The sequence below is a fragment of the Sorghum bicolor genome, chromosome 1 (genome assembly GCF_000003195.3).
Source record: "Sorghum bicolor cultivar BTx623 chromosome 1, Sorghum_bicolor_NCBIv3, whole genome shotgun sequence".
Taxonomy (NCBI): Eukaryota; Viridiplantae; Streptophyta; class Magnoliopsida; order Poales; family Poaceae; genus Sorghum; species Sorghum bicolor.
Window position 1 is genome coordinate 2,360,067 of NC_012870.2, and position 24,257 is coordinate 2,384,323.

General features: G+C 48.5%; 3 protein-coding genes across 3 annotated transcripts; 2 read left to right on the forward strand and 1 right to left on the reverse strand.

Annotated features, from left to right (window-relative positions):
* Nucleotides 250-1,973, forward strand: LOC8080223 (DIMBOA UDP-glucosyltransferase BX8). Its single transcript, XM_002463564.2, has 2 exons — nucleotides 250-822; nucleotides 957-1,973. Exons 1-2 carry the CDS (start codon nucleotides 315-317, stop codon nucleotides 1,844-1,846), a joined length of 1,398 nt encoding a protein of 465 aa, XP_002463609.1. The 5' UTR covers nucleotides 250-314; the 3' UTR covers nucleotides 1,847-1,973.
* LOC8079707 (DIMBOA UDP-glucosyltransferase BX8) lies at nucleotides 5,642-7,377 on the reverse strand. Its single transcript, XM_002466130.2, has 2 exons — nucleotides 6,824-7,377; nucleotides 5,642-6,698 (listed from the first exon to the last, which is right to left on the reverse strand). Exons 1-2 carry the CDS (start codon nucleotides 7,335-7,337, stop codon nucleotides 5,809-5,811), a joined length of 1,404 nt encoding a protein of 467 aa, XP_002466175.1. The 5' UTR covers nucleotides 7,338-7,377; the 3' UTR covers nucleotides 5,642-5,808.
* On the forward strand, nucleotides 19,052-20,935 carry LOC8079708 (DIMBOA UDP-glucosyltransferase BX8). The gene is made up of 2 exons (XM_002463566.2): nucleotides 19,052-19,781; nucleotides 19,897-20,935. The coding sequence occupies exons 1-2, from the start codon at nucleotides 19,280-19,282 to the stop codon at nucleotides 20,772-20,774; spliced, it is 1,380 nt and encodes a 459-aa protein (XP_002463611.1). The 5' UTR covers nucleotides 19,052-19,279; the 3' UTR covers nucleotides 20,775-20,935.

Sequence of the window (24,257 nt, forward strand, 5' to 3'; positions counted from 1 at the left end):
TTTTACTACTGTAGCACTTTCGTTTGTTTATGGTAAATATTGTCCAATCATAAACTAACAAAGGTCAAAAAATTCGTTTCGTAATTTACAGTTAAACCAATATAAATTTTTGTTTTCGTTTATATTTAATGTTTCATGTATATGTCACAAGATTTGATGTGAATCTTGAAAACCTTTTAGATTTCGGAGTGACCAAGACCTAATTCAATGCTCGACGTGTCTCAGCGAGGTTTAATTTCGGAAGCTAGCTAGTACACATCTGTTCGGGCGCCTTAATTCACCCACAAAGGTATTAAGCGCGGGCAGCGAAAGCCATGGCGCCACCACCAGCGCCAACCATGGCCACCGTCCACGGTGGGCGCCGCCGCCACGTGCTCCTGTTCCCGCTCCCGTACCAGGGCCACATCAACCCCATGTTCCGGCTCTCCGGCCTCCTCCACGCCCGCGGCTTCGCCGTCACCGTCTTCCACACCCAGTTCAATGCCCCCGACCCGGCGCTCCACCCGGACTACCGCTTCGTCTCCGTCCCCAACGGCAGCCCCACACCCGTGCTCGTCGGCATCAAGGACGTCGTTGCTCAGATGATGGAGCTGGGCGCCGCGTGCGAGGCCGCCTTCCGGGACCGCCTCGCCTCTGTCCTGGAGGAGTACTCCAGGGACGCCGTCGCGTGCCTCGTCGCCGACTCACACCTGCTGCCGATTATAGAGGTGGCCGCCAGGCTCTCCGTGCCCACGCTGGCGCTCCGCACCGGCAGCGCCGCCTGCTGTGCGTGCTTCCTCGCGTACCCGATGCTCTTCGACAAAGGCTACCTCCCCGTGCAAGGTGGCGTGCTAATTTCTCACGCGTGCTCTGGTCTTGTCCATATACTAGTATGTTTCTAGTTCGTAGGAGCACATGCATGCTTGATGCTTTCTTGGATCAACGTACGTGCACCTCTCGCTTGTCCATGGATGCAGAGTCGCAGCGTGACATGCCGGTGCTGGAGCTGCCGCCGTACCGAGTGCGCGACCTGCCAATTGTCGGCGAGGATGGCGGCGGCCAGGTGCGCGAGCTTATCTCTCGCGCAACGACTGCCATGAAGATCTCCTCGGGCCTCATACTCAACACGTTCGACGCGCTGGAGCGCCGCGAGCTGGAGGGCCTGCGGCGGGACCTCGCCGTGCCGGTGTTCGACATCGGCCCGCTCCACAAGCTCTCCCCCGCCGGCGGCGACAGCAGCCTGCTGCTCCCGGACCGGAGCTGCCTCGAGTGGCTGGACGCGTGGCCGCCGGAGTCGGTGCTCTACGTGAGCTTCGGCAGCGTGGCCTGCATGAGCCCGCGGGACCTGGTGGAGACGGCGTGGGGCATCGCCGGCAGCAGCGTGCCGTTCCTCTGGGTGGTCCGGCCGGGCATGGTCAGCGGGTCCGCGGACCACCACCACGACCATCATCTCCCCGAAGGGTTCGAGGCCGCGACGCACGGGCGCGGGATGGTGGTGACGTGGGCGCCGCAAGAGGAGGTGCTTGGCCACCGCGCCGTGGGTGGGTTCTGGACGCACGGTGGGTGGAACTCGACGGCGGAGAGCATCTGCGAGGGGGTGCCGATGCTGTGCCGCCCCTACTTCGGCGACCAGATGGGAAACGCGAGGTACGTGGAGCATGTGTGGAGGGTGGGCCTCGAGGTGGGTGGCGACCTCGAGAGGGGCAGCGTTGAGGCGGCGATCCGCCGGCTAATGACTGGCGACGACGGCGCGGAGATGAGGACGAGAGCCGGTGAACTGAAGAAGGCGGCAGCCGAGGGCACCGTAGAGGGCGGGTCGTCGTGTCTTGCCATTGATAAGCTCATCACCCACATGCTGTCGCTGTAAAATTCGCACGAGTCGAGTCTGAACTCTGAATCGCGAAATTCGGGTGAACACCTTGCGGCGAGAGTAGCTCCTACATTTATTTGGGAATATTTTTCACTACAGATGCAAGTTTTCCCCTGCATACATAGCATGCATGGCGATATCCTCGTATAGTTTTTTGCTAAAAAGAATTATTAAAGCACCTCGAAGAGTTCTTAATAATTTCTGTCCAAAATGATAGTGTTTTGAACTCGCCAAAAATATCAAGAAAAATAAATAAAACTATCTCCAATATTTTTTTAATAATTTACTTCTAAAATATAAAAAAATTTGACCATTCGCTTGTGCTGTGCTCCTCCAACTTCGGCATTGTTACTTCCACCCAAAACCTCAAAATTTTTCAAGATCCTTTGTCACATCGAATCTCTAGATATATGTATGGAGTATTAAATATATACGAAAATAAAGACTAATTACACAATTTAGTCGAAATTGACGAGATGAATCTTTTGAGCCTAATTAGTTCATAGTTAGAAAATAATTAACACAAACAAACGAAACGAAAGTATTACAGTGTCACGAAATATTTTCACTGACGAACTAAACACGGCCTTCATCGGGTTGGTCCCGTCAAGCTCTGCCGCACTCATGGAGTCCATGATTGTCACGTGCCTCTTCATCTTGGCCTGCCCTTGTCTCCCAATAATCCACCGAAGGAGACGAGATGCCCTAGAGGACCCACGCTCAGCACTGCTCGGAACAGCTCGTGCAGAAGCTGCTCCAGTCCTTGTTCTTGATCATCATCAGGCATGGTGGGCGACCGCGCTGACCGGGGCTTTGCGTAGCTGTGACCGCATCGCCGCCCTGGGCGTGAGCGCGCTGCTTGAACGCCAGCACCTGGTCGAAACTCGAAACGGCCTGGCCGATGGTGGCGTCCATGACTCTAGTTCGCGCGGCTGATACGCTACCTGGGTCTCAGGTCAGGGTAGAGTTTCGAAATTTGCACGGAGGTCTCACGAGAGTGGGCCGTTGGATCGATCGGCAGGAATGTATGTAGGCCCAGCTGCAGAGAGTAGGCGGCCGAATTAAGGGCCTGTTTAGATTGGGAACGAAAATTTTTGGATGTCACATCGGATGTGTCGGAAGGATGTCGGGAGGGATTTTTAGAAACTAATAAAAAAACAAATTACATATCTCGTCAGGAAACTGCAAGACAAATTTATTAAGCATAATTAATCTGTTATTAGCATATGTGGGTTACTGTAGCACTTAAGGCTAATCATGGAGTAACTAGGCTTAAAAGATTCGTCTCGCGATTCTTAACTAAACTGTGTAATTAGTTTATTTTTTTATCTACATTTAATGTTCCATACATGTGTCCAAAGATTCGATGGGATGGATGAAAAAATTTTGGGTGGGGAACTAAACAGGGCCTAATTACGTGGGCTGCTACAGAGGATGTGCAGTGGGCGACGCAGATTTTTTTTAGCTAGCCTTGTTTCGTTTTTTTTTGGTATCGTAGCATTTTTACTATTGTCTAATCATGGTCTAACTAGACTTAAAAAAATTATCTTATAATTTAAATGTAAACTGTGCAGTTAGTTTTTATTTTCGTCTATATTTAGCCCTTCATGCATGTGCCAAAAGATTTGATGTGATGGGAAATATTGAAAATTTTTTAGTTTTTGCCTTACCTTTTGGTATGATGTTTGGCGTGAGTGTGAAGAGTGTCATTTTAGAGGGTGTTTGGGACTGCTCTGCTTCACGTTTTTTCAGCTCCGCTTCACGTTTTTTAGCTAAACGGTTTCAGCTCCACGGTTCGAGAAAAAATGGTGGAGTTGTGAGAGCATCTAAAGATGTACTCCACAAACTCCAGTTTTTTATGGAGCTGTTATATGGTGGAGTTTGTGGAGCAGAGTTTGTGAAGCAATTTCAAACACCCCCTTAAATAAAGTTACTATAGATATATAGATACTAAGGCCTTCGACAGTGTCGAAGTAGAGCCAACAAAAAAAACTAGGATCTACGGCGAAAACCAGAGACGCTTCTAAAGTGTTGCAATATAGACAACAGCTGACATCACTAGGTGGTGGGACCCACATGAGAGATTAAAAAAAATACTACTTAGGCCTTGTTTAGTTCGTAAAATTTTTCAAGATTTTCTGTCGCTTTGAATCTTTGGTCGCATGTATGGAGCATTAAATATAGATAAAAATAAAAACTAGAACAGTATACCTGTAATTTGTGAGATGAATCTTTTAAGCCTAGATACTCCGTAATTGGACAATGTTTGTCAAATAAAAACGAAAGTGATACAGTAGCCAAAAACCACAAATTTTGCAAACTAAACAAGGCCTAAGAAGTTGGTAGTCATACAATTTGTACTCGGCTAGGAGTGGATGAGCATAAAAGTACTAATGAAATTGTTTTCTATTCACTAGGCATCAGTTGGGAGTGTGCAACTTCTTGCTCCGCTATATAAGTTGGAATAAGAGGAGCAGTTCTCAATTTTTCACTCTCCAAGATAAGTATTACTCAAGCCATACGCTGTGGAGGGCCTAAGGTGCTAATTTAACCAAGTTTGTAGAAAAACAGGAAAAGTGGTTCTTTGGCAAGTGTTAATTTAACCATTTTAGCTATAGATATGGATAGAATTCGACGACTAGATCAATTGAATTGAAGAAACAAAATGTTTTTGGTGACAGATGACTCCTTGCCCGTGTTTCCAATCTTCAAGAGACGCGCGTCCCCGTTACAGCTAGCTTATACTACAGAATTACAGGTCTAATCTCAGTGTGAATATGACACGGTCTGATCTTCGGTTTGTCAGTGTACTCTACTCGCTCTACTGATATCCGATCCTGAATTGCACATGAGACTCGATCGAAGATATCAGCCGGGGACGTGATGGCCGCGATGGAGCATCAGCATCTTATATCTTGCTGTCGCTTCAGCGGAAGACTATATCCAGACCGGCCGATCGCAGATCGCCACATGCATGATCGGCCAGGACACCAGCGACGACCCGTGTGCCCGCCGTAACTAGCTAGCTGCTAATTCTTCGGCGCGCGTCGTCCCGATCCAACCAGACCGGCCCCGGTGGACGTACTTGAGGAGTTGCGCTAGACGAGTAGCTAGTGCAGTGCAGTAGAAGACTCCAACTCCAAGATGTGCCTGCCCGTAAACGGTCGTCTCGTCACCGATCAGGCTGTGCGTATGGCTCTGAAAGCATGCGTTTTGGAGGTTTCCATGTGGTGCTGGCGTGCTGCTGGACCCGACCTCGATCGAGTCCTCGACGTCTGAGATCGGCACAGATGCATGGATGGTCGTTTTTGTACACGCACGTGGCACGTGTGGTCGTCTTCAATGCTTTGCTAGCTGCTGCAGGCCTCCGTTCCGGTGGCACGTGCACGGCGCCGGTCCGATCGATCGATCCTGTCATTTTGCAGCCGTGATGAGGTTGCAAGCTGCTTAGTCAGGTAATGAATTAAGCTCCTCGTAAGTACGCGAACAACTTTCATGCCGTTTTCATTGAGTCAGTCGCAAGTGAGTTTGACTATAGCTGTACAGTAAAGTCAGGAACCAATTCCATTTTCGACGTGTCTTAGCCAAGTTTAATTTCGTTTCATGGAAAATGACCCCAAATGTAGGGAAGCTGAGCTACTCTCGCCGTTCACTCGAATTTCGTGATTCAGGTTCGTGTGGATTTCACGGCTTATTTGATAAATCTCCTTATAGTTCAGATTCACTGTGAAAGTTGATTCTCTCGGAAAAATGATTTTATGGATAAAATTGTATTTTTAATTATTTAACATAAACTCTCAAAATCATGAGACTTCATAAAATCAGGACAAACTACTTTTCTCAGTGCATGCCACCCTATTAGTTTATTTTAGCGAATAATTTGACGGAGAATCACTTCTCTCACAGAAACGGTTTGGCACATCTCTTCTTAGATTCACAGAGAAGAACTCAGCTGGGCCTTACAATGCCAGCATGTGCGTGACAAGCTTATCAATGGCAGGGCGTGATGACCCGCCCTCCCCCGTGCACTCCCCTGCCGCCTTCTTCAGCTCGCCGGCTCTCACCCTCATCTTGTCGCCTTCCTCGTCGGTCATGAGCCGGCCGATCGCCGCCTCGACCTGGCCCCTCGCGAGGGCGAGGTTGCCGCCCACCTCGAGGCCCACCCTCCACACGTGCTCCACGTACCTCGCGTTCCCCATCTGGTCGCCGAAGTAGGGGCGGCACAGCATCGGCACCCCCTCGCAGACGCTTTCCACCGTCGAGTTCCAGCCGCAGTGCGTCCAGAACCCGCCCACGGCGCGGTGGCGCAGCACCTCCTCCTGCGGCGCCCACGCCACGACCTTGCCGCGCTCGCGCGTCGAGGCCTCGAACCCTTCGGGGAGACGGTGGTCGTCCGCGGACCCGCTGATCATGCCCGGCCGGACCACCCAGAGGAACGGCACGCCGCTGCCGGCGATGCCCCATGCCGTCTCCACCAGGTCCTGCGGGCTCATGCAGGCCACGCTGCCGAAGCTCACGTAGAGCACAGACTCCGGCGGCCACGCGTCCAGCCACTCCAGGCAGCTCCGGTCCGGGAGCAGCAGGCTGCTGTCGCCGCCGGCGGGGGAGAGCTTGTGGAGCGGGCCAACGTCGAACACCGGTACGGCCGCGAGGTCCCGCCGGAGACCCTCCAGCTCGCGGCGCTCCAGCGCGTCGAACGTGTTGAGGATGAGGCCCGAGGAGGTCTTCACGGCAGTCACGGCGCGGGAGAGAAGCTCGCGCACCAGGCCACCGTCATCCTCGCCGATGACTAGCAGGTCGCGCACTCGGTACGGCGGCAGCTCCACCACCGGCCTGTCACGCTGCGACTCTGCATCCATGGACACAGGCGAGGTGCACGTACGTTGATCAGAGAAAGCATCGATCAAGCATGTGCTCCTACGAACTGAAAGTGTAGAAACGTATATGGACAGGACAAGAGGAGTACACGCATGCCTTGCACGGGGAGGTAGCCTTTCTCGAAGAGCATCGGGTACGCGAGGAAGCACGCACAGCAGGCGGCGCTGCCGGTGCGCAACGCCAGCGTGGGCACGGAGAGCCTCGCGGCCACCTCGAAAATCGGCAGCAGGTGTGTGTCGGCGACGAGGCACGCGACGGCGTCCCTGGAGTACTCCTCCAGGACGGAGGCGAGGCGGTCCCGGAAGGTGGCCTCGAACGCGACACCGAGCTCCAAGATCTGAGCGACGACGTCCTTGATGGCGACGGGTACGGGGCTGCCGTCGGGGACGGGGACGAAGCGGTAGTCCGGGTGGCGCGCCGGGTCCGGGGCGTTGAAGTGGGTGTGGAACACGGTGATGGCGAAGCCGCGGGCGTGGAGGAGGCCGGCGAGCCGGAACATGGGGTTGATGTGGCCCTGGTACGGGAGCGGGAACAGAAGCACGTGTCGGCGGCGCCCACCGTGGGACGTGTTGCTATGTGCGGCCATGGTTGGCGCTGGTGGTGGCGTCATGGCTTTTGCTGCTCGAGCTCTAGCACCGTTGTGCGTGAAGTGGTGAAGGTGGACTACATATATAGCATGGACAGCGGAGCTATCTCCTCGTGTTGATTGTGTTTTTTCTTTAATAATTAAAAAAATAAAATCTCGATACCGGAATTTAGCCGCACATAATTTATTAGAACACTGCTTGGTACTCCTGATAAAAACTGACGGATTTGTTATGGGAGAAAAACACTGCTGGATGGTTGACAAATTCGGTTCATAAGTTCAAGCGAACATGCTAAGGTCTGATGCTGTTTCCAGAGCCAAAGGAGCCTCTCCAAATGGACCCTAATTAAGGGTTGATAGAGTTGCAAACAACACATATGCACATTACAGTAAGTAGTTGAAGTCGTTTGAAGAGTTGTTAAACATGTCTAAATCTTTCTTAACTATTTTTTTGGTATGGGTCACATTTGAACCTAGCTCGTCCAACCCAGCCTCGAGTCTAGCCTTGATCCCAAGCCAAATTTCACTTTCACATCCCTTTTGTTATGAGCCGCTGTGTTTACTGGTTGATTCGTTGGAGACAACTCCTCCCATTACCAAGCAACGACTACCCTCGGCGCCCTATTCAATTTGCACGAGGAGGTCCGCGCCTCCATCCACATCCTTGACAGGGGGTGTCGTTCTCGATGGGCGATGTGTAAGGAGGTCTATGCCTCCACACCCCTTCGATGGGCGATGTCGTTCCATTTGGCATGATGGATATTTGCTGCACGGTTACTACATGATGCCGAGAAAAACTCATTGTTGATTGAGGATCCGTTTGGTATGGTTCTCCTTCACTGATGGAGTAGTTTTTTTAGCTTTAACTCTAGGAGGAGCTCTACGGGTGGAGCTAAACTTGCTTTAAAAAATATTTGATAAAACAATTTCTTATTGTAGATAAAAAGGGAAATGACTATAATCCCTTATCTTCTTCTTTTTTTCTTTATTTTTCCCTCTCTTACTTATCCTGTAGCCCATTCTGCCTTGCCAATTTGCGCTTTCAAATTTGTTTGGATGAGAAAAATAAACGAAGAGCACCGTTAGTCTAAACAAAACAAACTAATAACACCTACTTTTCAAATTACATATATGCTATTCACATTCTAGTGGTCTAGAAATGCCCATTCATCATTTAAAAAAATCCATGCGTTTTTTAACCATTTGTTTTTCCACGCCGTTCTTTCTCATGTCACTGGTCGTCTACCAGGCCCTTGGCCCTTTAGCAAGGGAAGAGAAATTTACACGGGCCAAGCCCACCTCCATCCGTCCTCTAAGGCCCACCAGCAGGTCCATCTCCGTCCAGCGAGGCGAAGCGGTGTTGGTTGCTGCTTCGTCTCGCGTCTCGTCAGAGGAGAACCGTGAGCGTGACAGAATCCCCCATTCCAAGCGAGGGTTTTGCTGCTGCCCCGGTCAAGAGGAAGCGGCGCGGCGCGATGGCGGTGGGCGACCTGGCGTTCAAGGCGCTGACGGCTGGGCTCGGCGTCGCCACGCTCTACCTCGCCGCCACCTTCTCCGTCAACGTCTACCGCGGCCTTTCGTGGCACTCCGAGCAATCCGTAAGCCCAACCCCCGTCCGCTCTCCCCCCTCCCCCCAGCCCCGGTGATTTGGGATCTCTCAGCTCCCCGCTCACTGATTCGCTGCCTGATTGTGCTGGATTGGACCACGCCCTCGCAATTACCGATGGATGATGCGCGGCGCGGCGGCGTGAGCGCTGTCCCGTGGTTTTTGTTGTTGTTGCCTCGCTTGGTTAGGTCCATGCTTGGCTTGGACCATTTAACACTACTGCGCCAGTTCGTCTTCTGGACGGACGCCAAGCGACTGTGTTCACGGGCGCATCCGATCATTTTTGCATAGTACATGACATTCAGGGATCCCATTGGAGTATTGGACAAACGTGTTTGCTAGCTTGTTAAAACGTATTCCATTTCCCAAATTAATTTACTTAGCTTTTTGCTCTCGGTATCAAGGTTAGGTTTCGTTTTTTTTTTTTTTGGTGTACGAGCAAACTGTGGTAGTGGAGCTGCTTAGGATGAATCATGAATATCTTTGTTGTTCAGATTAGATGTTTTGCGTAGGCATCAAGATTAGATTAGATTACTTCTCAATGTTCCTCGTAATGTCAGAACCAAGTATCTGCTTTGCTTAGTTACCCATTTGCTGCCTATTTTGAAGAATTCGACCATGGCCTTGCAGATTAGGAATGAAAAGGTGGCTTTGTGAGTACATTCGCTTGATTGTTTGTTGTCAAGTGTGCTTCATGTCATGGTTGTCAGATAAAACCTGTCTGCTTTGTTTCATGTTATGAAAGGATGGAATGCACCTGTATTGTTGTGTACCTCTGTATTGTAGCTTTGCAAGCTTTAATATGATGATCTAGCAATCTCATTGGGCGTACATATTTGCCATCTGTTGCATGTACAAGCAATTGGTGTTACAAATTATCCTATTTCTCAAATTAAGTTCTTTAGCATTTCTTTTTCCAGTATCACAGTTATTGAGTGCCTGGTGCAAACTGCAGTAATGGGATTATGAAACTACCTGGGATGAACATCCTTGTTGTTTAGATAGGATGTTTGTATGCTGCAGTCTAAATAGAAGGTTAAATTACTTATGTTCTTCATGCTATAACTAATGTCTCGTTTGGTTTGGATGCTCACGTTTGGTTCAGTGTTGGCCGTTGGGACTTGGGACCTTCCCAATCCTCTTTGGCCCTGAAATCTGAATAGCATGGCTTATTTTAGGCTACAATTTGTCTTGATCTTTTCCTCTAGGTCCTGCCAGAACTCGGTGCACCTTTAATTGAAGTGTCACCAAATTCTGGGGATCATATGCTTGCATTTCTGTGTAGCTTAGAAAAAGACTTCTGTATAACTAGGTTTGCAGTTTGCGATGAGTGGTGTTTGTATCGGTGAACCCCTGTGTGATTGAATGCAGAATTCATGTTATAGGCTGGATGTGATTTGCCGATTTCAGCTTTAAATGAGATTGCTTCTTAACAAAATAAACACCTAGACTCACTGGTCCTACATAAATAATATGCTTTTATTTAAGAGCACGGGATCTGAGTTATAGTTTTGGGCTACCTTAGTCAAGGCCTGTGTTTTCTAAAATATCCTTAACTCTAGCATCTTGTGTTTCTTCTTATTTCAAAGATGTTTTTTTTACTGTAGTTTACTGTATTCTTTGTATGCATATGCTTCTGAGCCGTGTGTTAACTTTTGCTGTCGTGCATTGCAGAAGCTAGAAAAGGCGAAAAATGAAGATTGACAAGGATCAGCAGGCAGATTTAGATAGCAGATGAAAAGAGCGGAGGGGGCCTTTTTGTTGATGTCTTATCATGTCAATTGTGTTTGCTTGTGCCGCAGACCTCTCGAGATATCCGGACTGTATCTTCTAGTATGTGATATACGGGATGGTTATTCATCTTTCAGCATCATAAATGGCTTTTGAAACATTTTTACTTTCCACCTTTGCGTGTGTATCCTTTGCAGCCAACTTGGCGTCTATAGCACCTCAAATAGTACTGAAATATGGCTAAATGATAAAATCAGAAGTTTTCTTTCCTCATCCTCATCTCTTCCTTTGCCCCCGTTGAAACGCAGGATTTTCTTTCTATTTCCTGTGTTTTCGTGTGAAAATGACTATCCGCCTTTTTTTTCATTTATTTAGACCCACTTTTGAATATGAGTTTTTCTTCTTTTTCTATAAAATTACTATAGATTCATGTGAAACTCCTACATTTAAAAGAGGCTTTTAGTCATCTCTCAAATCATGCTACCACACACAAAAAAAAAAGAGTAAGTTATACCAACAGTGCCTAAACTCCTGTACGTTTGGGTTTATCAACGCTTTCAGCCATATCATTTTGTCCACGTCTATGAAATTACACCGCTAGGGAATTACACGTTTTTATGACCTCGACTTCATCGGTTCTGGTTTCATAAGCCGATCTCACACGTGCATGTTTGATAGAGCTTTTAACTAATAAGGCCTTGTTTAGTTCCTAAAAATTTTCAAGATTCCCCATCACATCGAATTTTGCGACACATGCATAATGCATTAAATATACATGAAAACAAAAACTAATTACACAGTTCATCTGTAAATCGTTTGACAAATCTTTTAAGCATAGTTACTCCATGATTATACAACGTTTGTCAAATAAAAACGAAAGTGCTACAGTGTTGAAATCTACTTTTTTTTTGCGAAGTGAACAAGGCCTAAGTCAGTGAAGAAGTCACAACAAAAGCCTTGGTAAGACTGAAGAGGGCCTAACATCAAACAAGCAAAACCAGAGATTAGCGTTAATCCACGCCATGACCTAAGAGGGCATGCGCTGTGCCACCAACATTCCCATTCCCTTGCCCCACCCTGTCTCTTAGATCTTGGTTAGCCTTATGGGTGCTAGAGAAATAATATTCATTTTTATTTAAGAACGTGGAATCAGTTATAATTTTGGGCTACCTTATGCCCTGGTTCGTTACATCAAGTCAAATAAGTTGGCAGCTGCTAAAAAAAAACTAAGAGCATCTCCAAGGGCTTTCCATTCTCAGCTTTGCATTTCAGGGGATTTGCAAAGTTGCAAATGAGTTTGCAAAGTTCCCAAAGGGGGGATCTCCAACCGTTTTGCATTCTCATCAAGTCCTTTCCCGAAATTTTTTCCCACGCGCCATCCGGCCAAAAAATTTCGCGTGCAGTGCCAGATCGCGATGAAGATGTTGTGTGGCGGCGGCGAAGGGAGCTGTCGCGCGATGAAGAAGCCGAGCGATGAAGAAGCCGCGCGATGAAGAAGTCGCGTGGCGGCGGCGGAGGGAGATCGCGGGGGGGGGGGGGGGGAGATAAATCGCGCGGGAGTCCTTTGGCGCGCCGAGTCGGGCAACCGCGATGCCGCCCAAAATATTTCGCGCGAGGGGACCGAGCGGCCTACGTGGCGGACCGAATTCCTTGCGAATCCCAAATGCAAAGCCTTGAGGAGGTTTGCATATATGCAAAGTTTCCACCTCTATTTGCAAACCTTACCAAATTGCAAACCTCATTTGCAAAGCCATTGGAGAGGTGTTTTCTACTCTTTTTTGCAAATTGGGCAATGCAAAGTTGATTTGCAAAGCCCTTGGAGATGCTCTAACGAATCAAACAACCCCCAATCTATAGTCTAAGCTTTTTGAAAGGGATTTGAGGAACCGAAGACAGTTTTCAGGCGCCTGTTTTTTTAGGAAAAGTGAACTATTTAACTACCTAGCTTATAAAAAACTATTAGCTAATTCTCTACAGGTATTGCAACTTATAAAATTTTTTAACTAATCAAAATGGGGATCTAGTTGGGGGGCTCAGGGCCTATGTTTACCAATCTCCTCTCAGATTTAGCTTATGCCTAGATAACCCCTTAAACTAACATGTGTGATGAACTCCGCTGATTATTTAAGTTGATATAGCTTGCTAGCTGCTTAATATGATTTATTTATTTATTTAAATATAAGCGGAGCTTTTTTAAGATTTTGTGAGGTGATAACGAACATCAAAATTTATGTTTTATTAAAAAATACATCATCAACTTTTTTATTATTTTTAATAATGTAGGGCATTTAATGATAGATCGATACTAGAAAGACAAAAAAAAATTGTGCGAAGCATCATAAAAAAATTATAATGTTTGTTTTTTCAATCTAGATTATGATGCCTCCTATGGCCTCACAAAATCTGAAAACAAATTCAACCTGTACTTGGGGGAGAAAAAAAAAATCTTGTTAAAGGGTAAAATGGACTTGAAAATTAAACAATACTCACGAAATCTGAAAACAAAACACACTTGAACTAGGAGAAGTAAAAAAATCTGAAAACAAAACAACACTTGAACTAGGAGAAGTAAAAAAATAAATCTTGTTAAAGGGTAAGTTGGACTTACTGAAATTGAACAAAAGTTGGAATTTTAACTATTTTTCTTCTTTTCTAAAGTATCCTAAACTCTCGAGGCAGCGTCTTTGCGTCCTCTGTTGATTTGACTAGTAACACAAATCTTGGAGAAGATTCTCGGTAATAACAACTTGTGGATCACACATAGGAGAAGGTTCAGAAGCAGGCAATCTAACATACAGAGCGGAAAAAACGGAGGGAAGGCATTTCCGTATCGACATCGACAGAAAAGATGCTGTTACTGTTTAGTTTTCATGACATAATCGGACACTGATCACGAAGATTAGGACCGACGCTACCGAAATCAAAACACACACACACACACACTAGGGCAGATCGAAGGCACGCACAGGCGCCGTCGCTGATATAAAGGAGACGTGCTCGGTCTGCGCTGCCACACGCGCGCCTTTTCACGTAGACGCAGTTCCACACCATCGATCGTTCTACACCGCGCGCACCTCTTGATCGGCGGCGAGAACCCTTGATCATCCACCGCAACCACACCACCTCGAGACCGGCGGCATGGCCACCAACGACGACGATGACGTCTTCCGGCCCACCGACGAGGCGTCGATCGCGCTCCTGCGCGGCCTCCGCACCAAAACCATCGTCGACCGCAGCTTCATCCACCGCGCCGATGTGTGCTCCGCCGCCCCCGAGGAGCTGGTCGCCGACCTGCAGCCGGTGCCGGGCACCGACGCGACGGAGGACGGGTACAACAGCGTATGGTACATCTACTGCCCGAAGCGATACAAGAACACCAGGGGCAACGCCAGCGGGCATAGGCAGCGCGCGTTGGAGGTCGACGCCAAGATGCGCTGGCACTCGGAGACTGGCCCGAAGCCCGTGCAAGGTGTGCCCGGCGCCACGTTCTGCAACCTTTCCTATGGCCGCAAGGAGAAGGATGGAGCGTCGGGTCGGCAGCGCTTGGACAGGATGGGATGGTGCATGACTGAGTTCGACGACACGCAGGGCGGCGGCGGTGACCACGTGCTGTGCAGGCTGCATCGCTCGTCCTCGTCTCTCGCCAAGAAGAAGTATTCCAAGTCGTCGTCGTCGTCGTCCAAGAGGAAGGCGGCAGGCGATCACCCCGAGGCGCCGCCAATCAAGCTGATCCACGACGACGTCGAGCAGGTGCAGCAGGAACCCGCCGCCAGCTTCTTCCCCGATGCTTACCCGACGATGCCCTGCTATGGTTATGGACCTCCGCAAGGCGTGGATCCCGTGACGATGATCGGAGGCGAGGAGGAGTATGGTGTGCAGCAGCCACACGTTGAGCCGGAGTACGGCGGCGAGTTCAACTTCGATGAGTTGCTCAACATCGACGAGCAGGAGCAGCAGGTGCAGATGCAGGACCCCGCCGCCTTCTTCACCAATGCTGACCCGACGATGCCCTGCTATGGTTATGGACCTCCCGAAGGCGTGAATCCCGTGACGATGGTCGGAGGAGAGGAGGAGCGTGGTGTGCAGCAGCCACAGGTTGAGTTGGAGGCGGAGCACGTCGACGGCGGCGAGTTCAACGTCGAGGAGTTGCTCAACATGGAAGAGTTCACCAATGCTTACCCGACGACGACGACGATGCCCAGCTATGTTCATGGTGGTCCCCAAGGCGTGGACTACCCCGCCATGTTCGGAGGCGAGGAGGAGCATGGTGTTGGTGTGCAGCAGCCACACGTTGAGTCGGAGGCGGAGCATGGCGGCGACTTGGGCGGGTTCAACTTGGAGGAGTTGCTCAACAAGGATGATTGGAATAGCTTCCTGAAGATGCTCCAAGCTGAAGGGGAGCAGGGGCAGCAGCAGCAGCAGCCATGCGCCGAGCCGGAGCCGGAGCCGGAGCAGGGCGGCGGGATCGTCATCTCCCGGGATCTACTTTATGCGTGCTGATCCGTGTTTTTCTTCTACCACCTATATATGACACTGACAGGATGAGTGCTTCTCTGATTGTAAACGTACACTTGACAGGGAAATTAAAGATGATGTTGTGTTTTGAATCAAAGGAATGCATGCATGGTTGTTTTATGAGTTACTTTGATGTTACTGCAGTTGTTTACGTAGTTAATAGTTCCTTCTCTCAATTATTCGTCATGACTTGACTCATGAGTGATGAATATTGTGTTGAACAAGCAATGAAAGTTATTCTACGTTTTTCTAATGTAGTGTAGCCTGAATGAAGGATCATATTCAGATTATAGGGCTTTGTGGCTTGCCATGGTAATGGCCACTGGCCAATCATGCTACGAGTGAATCTTTACAGTCGGCCAGTGTTATGTCAGATAAGTGAATGTTCACAGATGGCAAAATACACTAACTTGACGTTTACTTTAACTCAATTAAGATAGACATACGACGAGCAAGGTGCGACAGCATATTTGCAACAAGATCAACTTGCATAACGAATTTTAGATGAAGTTCAGGTTGTATTGGCCTCTCAAATGAAGCCCTTGAGAAACAACTTTCTTTGTGCAGTCATTTCCTCGACTAGTAGTCTTCAGACAACTGGTCTAAAAACTAATCTTCAGACAATGGAACTGAAGTATTTTTATTTACAGCAGATCTTGATCTCTGGAACGAACGACTAATACTTGATCTGTAGCAGTGTTTTGCTAGTTCGTTAGAGTGAACATGTGCCAATGCTGCACCAGTATCACTATCACATCACATGCATGTTTAGTTTCCTGAGGCATGCGCGGCATTCTCTGTCCCTGATCATCGTCAGCTCATGCAGCATATATAAACTGCCCAACTGCGGCACAACTGCGCAAGGTGTGCTAGTTACTTGTCTTCAGTCTGTCAACACTGCATTCACTGGTACTCGATGTAATTCTCAATTTTTTTGATGAGTCAAATAATGTTTAATTTGACTAATCTACAAAAGTATATTAATATTCATGATACCAAATAAGTAGAATTAGATTAATCATTGAATATATTTTTATACTATACATTTTGGAGTAATAAATGTTAATAATATTGTTTTGTAAACTTAGTTAAACTTAAAGAAGTTTGATTCGGTTCAAACATAAAATTGCATATTTTTTTAGACGGCGGTGCTAGTGTGTGATATACAGTCCAAGAAGCTGTCCTGAGAGAAGCTTTACTTGGTGCAGTCATTAGGAATACCCTTGTGCCCGCTATGGACAAGTTTATTGAATTCTTATTTTCCTAGGAGTCGAATAGTTGTAATTCTGCAAATTTATATATAAAAGTATACTAATATTTTTTACACCAAATAAGTATCTTTAGACTAATAATAGAATATACTTTCATATAGTTATAAATGTTAATAATTTTTTTTTACAAATTTAATCTAAGCCTAAGAAAGTTTAACTCAATCCAAATCCACAATTACATCTTTTTATTCCTTGAAGCCGATCTGTTCTCATCTACCTGCCTCCTTCCTACTGCTCTTCTTGTTTCCCACTCTTCTGTAACACTGGAGCCCGTGGGTGGGCAAGAAGAGATCGAGGTGTATATACATTGACCAATGGGGATGAATTATTGGATCTGCATAAGTATCTCTCTAATCCGAAAAGTGGTACTCTAGGCAATCTAAATACCACATTACTGTAGATGAAATATCATAGGAGCCTTGGAGAAGCTCAATTTTATTAATAATGCATTTAATTTCACTTTTTAACTTTAGTCAAACTGTATTTAGCACACATATTAATTAAAGTGGTTTAAATATTTATGTATAAATAACATGATTCATCCATATGCACTTAACGTACCTTCAACTCTAGGTTCAAGATTCTTTTGAGTTATAACTTTATAAGTAACTTGGTGCAAGAGATTTGTGGACTTTTTTCATCACAAGAGATGTGGCATTTTATGACGTATATGGTATGATAATAGGTCAAAATATCACTAAATCATCCGGTTTGGAGATGGAATGTCGAAAAAATAATACATTTCTTCTAGTGTTTGGAGCTAGAATGTAAAAAAACAAAACACATTTCTCGTAGTGTTTGGAGCTAGAATGTAAAAAGTAATGCATTTCTTGTGGTCTTTGGAGCTGGAATATTACCAAACCAAAGCTTTACTCACAAATCACAATACTCCCTAAACCAAGTCACTTTGACTGAGTTTATACAAAAAAATCAATATACAAAACAAATATTATTAGATTCATCATCATATATTTGCATAGTATAAGTATTTGATATCATAAATATTAATACTCTTTGGATAGTTTGATTACAAATAGAACTAAAACACATTTTTTTCAGATGGAGATTGTAGTTTTCTATTCAACTTAATCTTAAACGACAATTAATCACACCTCAATGATTCGAATCGTTCCCATACATCAATCATCATTACTTTCTTAACATATTGTAACATGTGAAAAGTACCTAGGATGCCAGATTAAATTCCAAAAGAGAGCTTGATTACTCGTGGTGGATAGATATTACTAACATGTTGCAACGCCGTCACTACTCCCGCGGTCCCGCCTGAGGAGCAAAATGGACAGCGGGCGCGTGTGGGCTCATGGGAACGAAGCAAAGCCGTGTGAAACTGAGTAAGGGTTAGCGCTGGTAAAGTTTAAGTCCCATTACATATATGTACCCCCTCCGTACTTGTAAAAGATAACGTTCTAGCCTTCCATACCGTTTTCGTTAAGCTTGTCGTTCTACGATCGCGGGGCGCGTCTGGACGCGTTTATCCTTGGGCGTCTTCGCTCGGTCCCGTTCCGTTGTCTCGGCATTAAACGTGTGGCATCGGCTCTCGTGTAAAGTGCAGTAATCGCTCTCGCCTGCTCCCTTTCTCTCTGCGGTGGCATGCAAAAATCCCCATGCAAAACGTAGCCAGCACGAAAAATGCATGGCCGTGTGGCGCATCGGCTCTCGTGTAAAGTGCAGTAATCGCTCTCGCCTGCTCCCTTCCTCTCTGCGGTGGCATGCAAAAATCCCCATGCAAAACGTAGCCAGCACGAAAAATGCATGGCCGTGTGGCGCATCGGCTCTCGTGTAAAGTGCAGTAATCGCTCTCGCCTGCTCCTTCCTCTCTGCGGTGGCATGCAAAAATCCCCATGCAAAACGTAGCCAGCACGAAAAATGCATGGCTACCGGGTATCGAACTCAGCCCACCAGGCTAGCACCTCAAGGCACTGGCCATCTGAATTAAGAAAATTTCTCATATAGAATGTACCTACAACCATATTTAATAGGGGTAGACTGGAAAAAATACCTCTTAATTAATGACTCCTTGGTAAGCACAATTATGTCCTAAACGTCAACTAATATGAGTATGGAGGGAGTATAAAGTACTAAATATAGATTATTTACGAAATTAAAAACATAGCTAGAGAGTAATTTACGAGACCAAATCTTTTAACTCTAATTAGTCTATAATTGGATACTAATTATCAAATAAATAAGATAAAATGCTATAGTACTCATTAAACTTTAACACTCCAACCAAATATCCGGTGAGCCGGGGAGAGATCGATCTCCTATGGCGGAGTTAGGCGAGGATGGCAGTGTCCGGCGGGCGAGGGAGGGAAACGAGTGTCGGAGCATTTACCGGAAGGGTTGGGCGCCCAAAGCAGCCGTGTCTTAATCAATTAAACTAAATTTACTCATGGGTTAGACATGGACCGTTTGTGCCTAGTTCTTCTCTGGTCCATTCCAACAAAACATAACAGTTCAGATCCACCCAACAAACTCAGCAGAGCATTTCGTTTTGTGTCGGCCATCATGTTCTTTTGTCAGCGTCAATAAGCTCACCCTGACTCCTGTGATCTGCCGGCCCTGTCCGTGATGTCCTTGCACTGAAATAATGGTGCATGGAGCTCCCCTATCGTCCAGAGCTACCGCTTGAAGATCCAGGTAGAATGTAATTAATTAATTATTATATAATTGGTTAACTGATTACTGATTTGCTTCGAGATTCGTGCTCATTTTGAAAGAGGGAGTACTAGAGCCGTTGCCTATTTTATTAGGGGACATAAGCCACTCCCGGGCTCCCGGCACAAGAATCACAGCATAGAGTGTTGCACTGTGCAAAAGCCATGGAGAGCAATGGCGCCGCCGCCGTCCACCAAAGACATGGTCTCCGCCACGTGCTACTGTTCCCGCTCCCGTACCAGGGCCACATCAACCCCATGTTCCGGCTCGCCGGCGTCCTTCACAGCCGCGGCTTCGCCATCACCGTCTTCCACACCCACTTCAACGCCCCCGACCCGGCGCGCCACCCGGACTACCGCTTCGTCCTCGTCCCCGACGGCATCTCCGGCCCGTCCCCGGTCACCATCGAGGACAGGTTTGCGCGAGTAATCTGGATCGGCGACGCGTGCGAGGCTGCCTTCCGGGACCGCCTCGCCGCGGTCCTGCAGGAGTACTCCAGGGACACCGTCGCGTGCCTCGTCGTCGACACGCACCTACTGGAGATTTTCCAGGTGGCCACGAGTCTCTCCGTGCCCACGCTCGCGCTGCGCACCGGTAGCGCCGCCTGCTTTGCGTGCTTCCTCGCGTACCCGATGCTCTGCGACAAAGGCTACCTCCCCGTGAAAGGCATGTCCTGCTGTCAAGCATTTTCCTTGTTCATGGCTTCTCGCTCGATGCAACGCAACGCAACGCAACGCATTTTTTCCCCCGTTCTTGACGTGCTCGTGTCTCGTCAATGCAGACTCGCAGCTTGACCTGACGGTGGCTGAGCTGCCGCCGTACCGGGTGCGCGACCTGATGCACATCGGTGAGGCCGGCCACCACCTGATGTGCCAACTGCTGGCGCGCGCCGTGGCCGCCGTCAACATCTCCTCGGGCCTCATACTCAACACGTTCGACGCGCTGGAGCGCCGCGAGCTGGATCGCCTCCGGCGGGACCTCGCCGTGCCGGTGTTCGACATCGGACCGCTCCACAAGCTCTCGCCCGACGGCGACAGCAGCCTGCTGCGCCAAGACAGGAGCTGCCTGGAGTGGCTGGACGCGTTTCCGCCGGAGTCGGTGCTCTACGTGAGCTTCGGCAGCGTGGCCTGGATGAGCCCGCGGGACCTGGTGGAGACGGCGTGGGGCATCGCCGGCAGCGGCGTGCCGTTCCTCTGGGTGGTCCGGCCGGGCATGGTCAGCGGGTCCGCGGACGACCACCGTCTCCCCGAAGGGTTCGAGGCCGCGACGCGCGAGCGCGGCAAGGTCGTGGCGTGGGCGCCGCAGGAGGAGGTGCTGCGCCACCGCGCCGTGGGCGGCTTCTGGACGCACTGCGGCTGGAACTCGACGACGGAGGGCATCTGCGAAGGGGTGCCCATGCTGTGCCGCCCCTGCTTCGGCGATCAGATGGGGGACACCAGGTACGTGGAGCACGTGTGGAGAGTGGGGTTCGAGGTCGGCGGCGACCTCGAGAGGGGCAGCGTGGAGGCGGCCATCCGGCGGCTTATGACGGGTGAGGACGGTGCCGAGATGAGGGCGAGGGCCGGCGAGCTGAAGAAGGCGGCGGTGGACTGCACCGGCGAGGACGGCTCGTCGCGCATGGCTATCGATAAGCTGGTCACACACATCATGTCGCTGTAAATGCTGCATCTGGCCCAACTGTGATGTTTTCCTTATGTTCTTCTTTTTTGCCTTTTCAGCTTTTAACTCTCTACTACTCGTGTTCAAAGTTTCCATATGCGTTACACACCTGAAACTCTACCGAAAAACAAAATAAACCTCATTCTTGAGCTTGCCTGAAACTGATTCATTGTGGCTATTAACTCTTAGTTCAGAATCATGAACTTCAATGTTGACTGAAATCGGATGAAAACTTGCTGAAATCCTGGAGACCATGAGAGCACCAGTTACAGTGCTTACTTGTCATATATGTAATAAACACAATGTAGTGCACATTCAAGATGCTCCCATGTTGATGCAAATATGCTAAACATTGTGTGCCGGAAGATGAAAAAACAAAATAATAATCCCAAATCAGCTCATTCTTCAACTGTATATCACATACTAGAAGGTGCAGTCTGGAGATTCTTAAGAGGTTTACCAGACAAGAACTCTACAGCACTCCCCCTGTGCAGTTTATGCTTCGAGTGGGCGTGCTTTGTCATTCACCTTTCCTCCATTTTGTTACTGATCAGAAAGCATGTGATCGTCGTGGATTGGCTCCAACGAACTAGGACTACACTGCTACATGGTACTATTAAGCATCAGACGACGTTCCAGAGATGAAGACTTGTTGTAAATGAAATTCTTCAGTTTCGCTGCCTGAAGATGATTTCTTCTAGACCACTTGTCTGAAGATTAATCGAGGAGATGGCTGTAGAAAGAGAAATATTTTTCAAACACTGCAGTTTGAAGTGATAGCCTGAACTTCATCTAAAATTCATTCTGAAAGTTGACCTTGTGGCAAATATGTCGTTGCTTTGGAACGCGGTTTTTTTGCCCTTAAGGGCATATGTCCTCACTCTCCCACCCATTAGATTCGCATTGAGAAGTGTGCAAACACACATCTCAAAGCAGATTCGCATCGAGATGTGTGTTTGCACACTTCTCAAAGCGAATCCAATGGGTAGGAGAGTGAGGGCACATGCCCTCAAGGGCAAAGAAAACTTTACGCGTTGCTTTATATCTATGTTAAATTAAGTAAACGATTATGACTACTGAAAATTCCATTTCGAGGCAAGTCAATGTAACGTGTTAACCATTCACTTGTCTGACATAATCACAGCTGAATGAATGTAAAGATTCCCTTAATCACTCGTAGTCGTAGCGTAGCATGATTTGACAAAGCCACAAAGCTCTATAATCTGAAAAAGATCCTTCACACTACACTAGAGCTGCTGAACAATGTTCATCACCATCTTGAATAATTAAGAAAAAGAAAAAGAATGCGCGGAAGCTGTAATATATAACATTAAAGCAAAACAACTACTCATCACATTGCATATTGCATTAATTCCTTTCGCTTCATACAGCATATCATCTTTCTTTGTCAGGCGTTTACATAGCGTGATCAGAAAAAAAAAAACCACTCATCGTTTGGTGGTAAAACACAGAATACTAAGCTACATGTACATGATTAGCAGACAGAAACATGTCCTGGGACTGGGACAACGAACTCGGCGCATGGCTGCTGCAGTGCAGCCCCTGCTCCCCTGCGGCTAGGAACTCTTCGAAGTCTTTCCACTCGTCGGTCTTGAGCAAGTCTTGGAAGTTGAACACGCCCAAGTCGCCGCCGTGCTCCGGCTCAACATCGCCGAACGTCACGGGGTCCACGCCTTGGGGACCACCATGACCATAGCAGGCGGGTATCGTCGGGTAACCATTGGTGAAGAAGGCGGCGGGGTCCTGCATCTGCACCTGCTCGTCGATGTTGAGCAACTCATCGGAGTTGAACTCGCCGCCGTAGTCCGGCTCAACGCGTGGCTGCTGCACACCATACTCCTCCTCGCCTCCGATCATCATCACGGGATCCACGCCTTGGGGAGGTCCATAACCATGGCAGGGCATCGTCGGGTAAGCATCGGGGAAGGAGGCGGCGTCCTGCATCTGCACCTGCTCCTGCTCGTCGATGTTGAGCAACTCATCGAAGTTGAACTCGCCGCCGTACTCCGGCTCAACGCGTGGCTGCTGCACACCATACTCCTCCTCGCCTCCGATCGTCGTCACGGGATCCACGCCTTGGGGAGGTCCATAACCATAGCAGGGCATCGTCGGGTAAGCATTGGGGAAGAAGGCGGCGGGGTCCTGCATCTGCACCTGCTCGTTGTGGATCAGCTTGGTTGGCGGCGCCTCGGGGTGATCGGCTGCCGCCTTCCTCTTGGACGACGACGACGACGACGACTTGGACTTCTTCTTGGCGAGAGACGAGGACGAGCGATGCAGCCTGCACAGCACGTGGTCACCGCCGCCGCCCTGCGTGTCGTCGAACTCAGTCATGCACCATCCCATCCTGTCCAAGCGCTGCCGACCCGACGCCCCATCCTTCTCCTTGCGGCCGTAGGAAAAGTTGCAGAACGTGGCGCCGCCGGGCACGCCTTGCACGGGCTTCGGCCCTGTCTCCGAGTGCCAGCTCGTCTTGCCGTCGGGCTCCACCGCGCGCTGCCTGCGCCCGCTGGGCTTGCCCCGGGTGTTCTTGTATCGCTTCAGGCAGTAGATGTACCAAACGCTGTTGTACCCATCCTCCGTCACGTCGGTGCCCGGCACCGGCTGCAGGTCGGCGACCAGCTCCTCGGGGGCGGCGGAGCAGATGTCGACGCGGTGGATGAAGGTGCGGTCGACGATGGTTTTGGAGCGGAGGCCGCGCAGGAGCGCGATCGACGCCTTGTCGGTGGGCCGGAAGACGTCATCGGCGTTGGTTGCCATGCCGCCGGTCTCGAGGTGGTGGCGCGCGGTGGATCGGCTACTAGCTAGGGTTCTCGCCGCCGATCCAGAGGTGCGCTCAGCGTGGGAGAGTGGAACTGCGGCGTCTACGTGAAAAGGCGCGCGTGGCAGCGTAGACCATGCACGTCTCCTTTATATCGCCGCCGGCCTTGTGCGTGCCCTCGATCTGCCCTAGTTTGCGTTTTGATTTCGGTAGCGTCGGTCTTAATCTTCGTAACCGTAACAGCATCTTTCTGTCGATGTCAATACGGAAATGCTTTTCCTTCGTTTAACAGCATCTTTCTGTCGATGTCAATACGGAAATGCACCCTGCACAACACGTGGCACCCAGCCTATAAATCATGGCTCCTGCATTCAACAATTGATCATTGAGGTCTTGTTTAATTCGCGATTTTTTTTAAAAAAATCAATTACTGTAGTATTTTTGTTTGTATTTAGTAATTATTGTCTAATTAGTTATGGACTAATTAGGCTTAAAAGATTCGTCTTATAAATTACAAGTAAATTATGTAATTAGTTATTTTTTTTATCTATTTATCTATATTTAATGTTCCATGCATACGTCTAAATATTTGATATGATGGAAATCTTAATTTTTTTTAGGCTCCGTTTGGTCTCCCTTGCTAAATTTAAGCTAACTAAAATTATTTTAGCTACTCTTGGGTGACTAATAAAACTAAACTA